Genomic DNA, 7082 nt, shown 5'->3' with positions numbered 1-7082 from the left:
AAACTGATCAATTTTACTCTATTTTGTATTTTCTCATTTCAATTGTACCTTAATTTTTAATTTTTTCATAATTTTTTTATTTAAATAATGAAATCATTTAATTAACTAAATTTAAAAATAAAATTAAATTTAATTCCATTCAAAAAAAATACAAATAAGTCTTTTATTTTTAGAAAAACTAAAAACTATAATCAAATTAAAACTAATTTAAATTCTTAATTAATTTAATCAAATCTAAATAAATTTTCAACATATACAATTAATATATGCTTACATGGAGAATGTTTTTTAATTTTTTTCAAATGAAAAAGACGTCAATTTAATATTTCAGAGTACAACTGAAACACAAAAATGCAAAATAGGATAAAATCGACCAATTTTAAACGTCAGGATAGGACTGAAAAGGGGCTAAAAGGTCGAGGGATTTTGAGGCATTAGGCCTTTTCCTTTTTGGACGTAAAAAATGAAACTTCGTACTTATGGTTAAAAAAAATGTGTCATTTTATTTGTCACTATTTTTACTTTTTGATTTCCTAAAAAATAATGTCATCTTTTATGAGGGTTATTTATAAAAATACCTCATTTTGTACACTACATTACAATTACAACTATATGCTTCAAATAGAACTTTGTGATTTATACTCCTTTTAATTGTTAGTTTTATCATTTACACACTTTTTTTAGTTGTTAGTTTTGCGAGACTAATTTACTCTTAATGTCTCTAGTTTTAATCCATGTGATAATATATTATAATATGTAAATCATTAAGGCACCGTTTAAATTAAGGGTTTTCAAAATCCATGGATTTTAGCAAAATCGATGGATTTTAAATCAATGAAATTTAAATCCATAGATTTTAAAATTCCATCGTTTGGATTGGATATAAAATCAATAAATTTTTAATATTATTTATGAAAAATAATAAATAGTATAACAATCCATCATCTATAAAAAAATGGTGGATTTGGACTTTCCCACCTAAGTAGGTGGGAAATCAAAACCCTCATAAATGATGGATTGTAGAAAATGAAGGAATTTATAAATTCCTGGATTCTATTAATATTTTTTTTAGGTAAACGATAGATTTTGTCCAAATCCATGGATTGTTTAGAATCCATCATTTAGAATCCATCAATTCAAACGGTGCCTAAGTTTTCTGTTAGAGAAATAATAATATACTTGCATGTCATTAATATGTTAATTAACTCAATATATTTTTATTTAATTTTTTTTCTTGAACACTTTTATAGAATTAAACTTCTGCTATATATTTTTGAGAAAATCACATTTTTACCACATTAATTAATCAGTATTTCACAAATTACCACCTAACTCTCCTATTTTACATTACTACCAAAAACAATCAAAACTTTTCACCACCACCATCCCTATCATATGATGCCACGTGTAATAGATAACTCATTACTGTTAGTGAGAATCTACCACGGGATTCGCGCCTTATTTGTTGTTGCATTCTCTTAAAACACAGGTTTCTTTCCTACCTGATTCAAATAACACTTGATTTTTTCCTTTTTAAAAGATATCAAATCAAAAACACATCACAAATACACAAAATATACCATCGTCTTCTTCCTCAAAAATAGCATCGTCTTCTTCCTCAAATCTTTTATCTCAAATATTGTATCATCATGGAATCTATTCCAGTGATGATACAACACAAAGGCAATTGGATTGAAGCAAATCAATATGCAGATTTTGAAGTTATTGGTGTCATGATTCCTCAAAATTCTACATATTTGGATCTTCTACATATAATAGCACAAGAAATACAAGTAAATTTGGAAAAACAGAATATTGAGATAAAATATCAAGTAAAGATTCAGTATCCACCACTCAAAATCAGTGATGATTCAAGCTTCAGATTTTACTTAGAAATCAAGAAAAAGGAAATCGACTTCACTATGTATCCTCTCTGCATAGTAGTTATCAGTGATACTAGCCAGATACAGACAATTCTTCCAGATGCATCAGCAAGTATTTCAACAGCTATTTCAGAATCAAACAGAGACCAAGATACCATATCGATACACGATAGATACATGTTTGATACATTCGACGAAATAGGTCAGTATACAAAACTTCTTGCAATTGATACAATAGACTGTAACGATGATCAAAATCAAGAATCAGTATCAGATCCACTACAAGATATAGATCTGACAGTTGGAAAAACTTTCAAAGATAAAGCTACTCTTCAAGCATGCTTACGACTTCATGCAATCAATAATCACTACCAACAAAAGACAGTTAAATCATGCCAAAAGAACATTTTTGTAAAATGTATCGATGATACATGTCAATGGTATCTGAAAGCGTCAATTAATGTTCACACAAAACAGTTCATCATTCGTAAACAAGACATGAACCACACATGCCCGATAGAGACCAGATTCAGCAATCAAAAACAAGCATCAGCATCACACATAGCGGCATCCATCAAAATGAAGTATCTCAATGTCAAAGCAACATACACACCGGTAGATATAAGGAATGATATGCAGACTTTACATGGAGTCAAGATCAGTTATATGATGGCTTGGAGATCAAGAGAATTGGCATTTGAAATGTTAAGAGGAAAGCCTTGTGAATCTTACAAATCGCTGCCTACTTTTTTATATATGCTTGGAACTAGAAACCCGGGATCTAGCATAGACATACAATTGAGAGATGACAGCACATTTTTGTATGTATTTACAGCATTAAAAGCTTCAATTACAGGATGGCAGTATTGCAAACCAATAATTGTAGTTGATGCTACATTCTTGAAGGCAACATTTGGTGGCACACTTCTTGTTGCAACAGCTCAAGATGCAGCTGGAAAGCTGTTTCCTCTAGCATTTTCTGCTGTGGATTCAGAAAATGATGACTCATGGCATTATTTCTTCACTAAAATAAAACAGGCCTTTGGAACAAGAGAAGGTATCTGCATTGTATCAGATAGACATCTCAGCATAGAGTCAGCTATTAAAAGGATTTATCCTGAAGCTACTCATGGCGTATGCATGTTTCACCTTCTCAATAACCTCAAGACAAATTTCAAGAGAAATGCCAAGAAACTTAAAGAACCTTTCTTTGCAGCAGCAAGAGCATACACTGAGGTTGAATTTGACTACCACATGAAAGTGTTGGACAGCTTAGATGCTCGAGTAAGACCATTTCTTCAGCAAATCAAATATGAAAGGTGGTCAAGGGTACATTCTCTCAAAAACAGGTATAAAACTATGACATCTAATTTAGCTGAATCATTAAACGCAGCAATATTACATGCAAGAGAACTGCTGATCACAGCCTTATTTATGCACCTACATGACCTCCAACAAGAGTACTCATACAAACACAGAAAAATTGCTATCGATACAGTCACAACACTTTCAACCATCCATGAAGATATACTTCTGCAAAATTACATTAATTCACTGAAACTACAGGTATGTAAAACTCATATTAGATAGTACAACACTATTTTATGTTGTATATATTATATATCTGCTTTTTTGTGAAGTTCATAAATTTCTGTCTTTTTAATGTATCAAATATGTATATAAACGGTATTTTGCTATTGTTTTTATTATACTAGGTGAAACCATCTTCAGATGATATCATAACAGTTCTCGAGAATGGTAAAAAGTACACAGTCAACATGGTCGAGAGAACATGTACATGCAAAAAGTTTGATATCGATGAAATTCCTTGTAAACATGCCATAGCATTTCTAGCCGACAAGAAGATTGAACCTTATGCGTACTGCTCAAGATACTATACAAATGCAGCTATGTTAGCGACATATTCTGAAACTGTATATCCATTGGAGAAGGAAGAAGAATGGATTATTCCAGAACGTATCAAGAACATGATTGTCAAACCACTCCAACATAGAACACGAACTGGAAGGCCTAAAAAGGGTAGGTACCAGTCAAAGTGGGGAAATCCGAAAAACGATCCGAATCAAGGGCAATGTGGAAAATGCGGACACGCTGGACATAATAGGAAGACATGCCGAAACAAGCCAAAAGATACCTAGATTATTCATTTCTTTCAGTGTTTTTTATTATATTTTAAACTTCCAAATATTATATACAATTCTGATACATTAAAGAGTGATGTATGTCAATTTCTAATTGCGTAGAACATACATATCTGATATTATATTAAATGTCAGATACATATATTATACAGGTTTGATACATATATGATACACAAAATAATACATACAGCATCACAAAAACAATTACATATGTATATCTGGTAACATGTTAAATTCAGATACATATATTATACCTGTAAGATACATAAATGATACATTCAACTTAAAAAAAAGTGCAAGTGTGAATAAAAAGGAATATTAAAGTAAAAGATTACTTCATTAATTCAAACAAAAAACATTGTTTACTTCATTAATTCAAACAAAAAACAGTGTTCAAACAAACCTAAAAAATAAAACACACAAAAAGCATAAAAAAACATTGTTCATTCAAAATAACAACTACAGTTTCAGTTTTCCAGCTCGAATCTTGTATCTTTTTGCTTTCACATTCCCATCCTTTTGGTCCTTGTCCTGATAACTCTCTGATTCACTGACAACATTAAACATATTCTTCCATTTTCCATACTTATAAAGACCAAAAGCCAAACGCTTTCGATGGGAATTCACATCAAATTCTTTTGTAAGCTCTTGCTCTCTCCCATGCACAATATATTCAGCAAAAGAGAATGCAAAAACTCCACAATCACTGCATAAAAAAAACACAAAATACATGTCAGATACAATATATATGTAAAATAAATAAAATTACAAAAACTATACTTACTTGAACTGTTGTTCTGGCAGGTCATATTTAACAATCAACTGAAAAGAATCTTCTAATCCTTGACTTGTATAGAACGGTGAACGCAAATCAGAAAAGGGATTATCTTTGAACACATCTAACTTGGAAAGAAATAAAGGAAGATAAGAGGCATAATTATTCCCAATCAGTCTAGTTGACGAAGCACTCAAAGTTGAACGCATGAAATTATAGATTGTGATCATCCTGAGCTTAAAATCCAGTACTGCAAGGGCCCAATGATTATTTGAAGACACATGGAAAGGGATCAGCACAAATTCACACTCAGGCCATGGAGTATTCGCAATCATACGTTTGCCACGTATATACTGAGAAATTGGATGATCTTCATAAATCAGGTCTCGGTCTCCGGTATCCTTGAAAAGCCTCACAAAAGATTGAAAAGTTTGATCGAAATAATTGTCAGTTGTTGTGAACTTCATTTGTATGCTACTGTTATATTTTCCTTTCTTCCTCAGATAGTAAAATAAGATATCCATGTGCTGCATTAACAAAATGTATTATAAGTGTACTAAAATTATCTTTAAGTAAAATAAATGTATCAAATGTGTATCATATGTGTATCACAACTAAATAATAAACAACAATTACCCGTGTATTCAATGACTGTCCACCATACTCCAGAACGAAAAAGAAATCTTTCGCATCAATGACATCAACACCAAAATTGAAAGGAGGATTGATAGAATTTTCTGTTTCCTTAATAAATCTTCCTCTGCAAACAAAAGATATCAAAAACTATAAAATATCAATAAAAAAAAGCTTAAATCTAAACAAAAAAGAGCTTACTCTTTGGCCTTGAGATATCTCAAATGTCCTTTACCAATCCAGTCATGATACTCCGGATATTCATCGCACATTAAAACATCTCCTAAATTATTGTCCAATGGACACAATTTAGGAACAACAAAAGTAGCATTCTCTATGCGGTATTCGTTGTTTCCAGAACTGAATTCAGCCAAGTATGGAGATTTCAATAAAATACTCGGCTTGATATTCCGTTTGTTATCCATAGGAGTAGTAAAATTCTTCTTCTCAGAAAATAGAACCTCATCAGCAACCATTTTCACATCAGCTTCACTTGCTCTCCCCATAGAAAACTAAAATTTAGAAAAAAACAATTATAACATAAATATACATAACTAATACATATTTGATACCATATTGATACACAACATACCTCGCCAGCAGCCATTTTCACATCAGTCATTTCCAAACCAACCTGACTTACATTCTCAACAGGGGCCTAAAAATTAAAATACAAATAAAAAATAAAAAATTAAGCATGAAAAAATTAATTTCAGGAAAGTAACAATTATAACATAAATATACTTAAAATGATACATATTCAATACAGGATTGATACACAACATACCTCGCCAGCAGCTGTTTCTAAACCAACCTGATTTACATCCTCAACAGGGACCTAAAATTAAAAAAAATTAAAATATAGATATAAAATGAAATTAAGCATGAAGAAATTAAATTATACCTCAACATGCATCGATCTACCATCACCGCCATCATCATCTTTCTTATTACCACCACCAACACCACCATCATCATCTTTCTTATTACCACCACCAACACCACCACCAACACCACCATCATCATTTCTATCATTATCCTTCTCATCTTCTACATTTTTTTGCTCATCCTCTTTGTCCTCCTCAGCCTCATCTTCTTTCTCCTCAGACTCATCTTTTTTATTCTCAGCCTCATTTTTGTCCTTCTCAGCCTCATCTTCTTTCTCCTCAGCCTCATCTTTTTTATCCTCAGCCTCATCTTTGTCCTCTTCTTCATTTTTCTCATCCTCATCTTTGTTCTCTTCTTCATTTTTCTCATACTCATCATCACCGTCCTCGCCATTATCAGCATCATCTTTATATCCAGTTTGAAAAATGTAATCAGAAACCTGAAATACAGTTTAAATACACAAAATGATATACAGTTTGTATGATACATAAAATATACAGTTTTGATACACACCATGATACATTAAAATATAAAATAAAAACCTCTTATCCCCATATTATCATCATCATTGGGAACTTCATTTACAACAACAGACTTAGGAAACTATAAAAAATAGATAAATTAGCTTAAACAAAAATATTAAAGATATTCAAAAAACTATAATTAACAATAAAAGATACCTTAGGCATGCTTAAGCCAAAATGATCGCCAATCACCGTCATACAGTCGTAAATGACTCTC

At 31.3% G+C, this 7082-nt stretch overlaps 2 protein-coding genes across 2 annotated transcripts; one reads left to right on the top strand and one right to left on the bottom strand.

The window, feature by feature from the left end:
* The first annotated feature begins 1649 nt into the window (after nt 1–1649).
* Nucleotides 1650–4042, top strand: LOC126681924 (uncharacterized). The gene is made up of 2 exons (XM_056105903.1): nt 1650–3449; nt 3599–4042. Exons 1-2 carry the CDS (start codon nt 1650–1652, stop codon nt 4040–4042), a joined length of 2244 nt encoding a protein of 747 aa, XP_055961878.1.
* Nucleotides 4043–4339: 297 nt separating this feature from the next.
* Nucleotides 4340–5029, bottom strand: LOC126681923 (uncharacterized). Its single transcript, XM_050377480.2, has 2 exons — nt 4830–5029; nt 4340–4751 (listed from the first exon to the last, which is right to left on the bottom strand). Exons 1-2 carry the CDS (start codon nt 5027–5029, stop codon nt 4505–4507), a joined length of 447 nt encoding a protein of 148 aa, XP_050233437.2. The 3' UTR covers nt 4340–4504.
* Between the last annotated feature and the right edge of the window lie 2053 nt (nt 5030–7082).

Source organism: Mercurialis annua, linkage group LG5 (assembly GCF_937616625.2).
Source record: "Mercurialis annua linkage group LG5, ddMerAnnu1.2, whole genome shotgun sequence".
Classification (NCBI taxonomy): Eukaryota; Viridiplantae; Streptophyta; class Magnoliopsida; order Malpighiales; family Euphorbiaceae; genus Mercurialis; species Mercurialis annua.
This window is presented reverse-complemented; position numbering and strand designations above follow the sequence as displayed.

Bases quoted from the DNA above. Each gene is read 5' to 3' on its own strand.
- LOC126681924 (XM_056105903.1), top strand. From the start codon at position 1,650: ATGGAATCTATTCCAGTGATGATACAACACAAAGGCAATTGGATTGAA. The intron at 3,450-3,598 runs GTATGTAAAACT...TTATTATACTAG, and splicing joins TTAATTCACTGAAACTACAG to GTGAAACCATCTTCAGATGA.
- LOC126681923 (XM_050377480.2), bottom strand. From the start codon at position 5,029: ATGCGTTCAACTTTGAGTGCTTCGTCAACTAGACTGATTGGGAATAAT. The intron at 4,752-4,829 runs GTAAGTATAGTT...TTTTTTATGCAG, and splicing joins CTGCCAGAACAACAGTTCAA to TGATTGTGGAGTTTTTGCAT.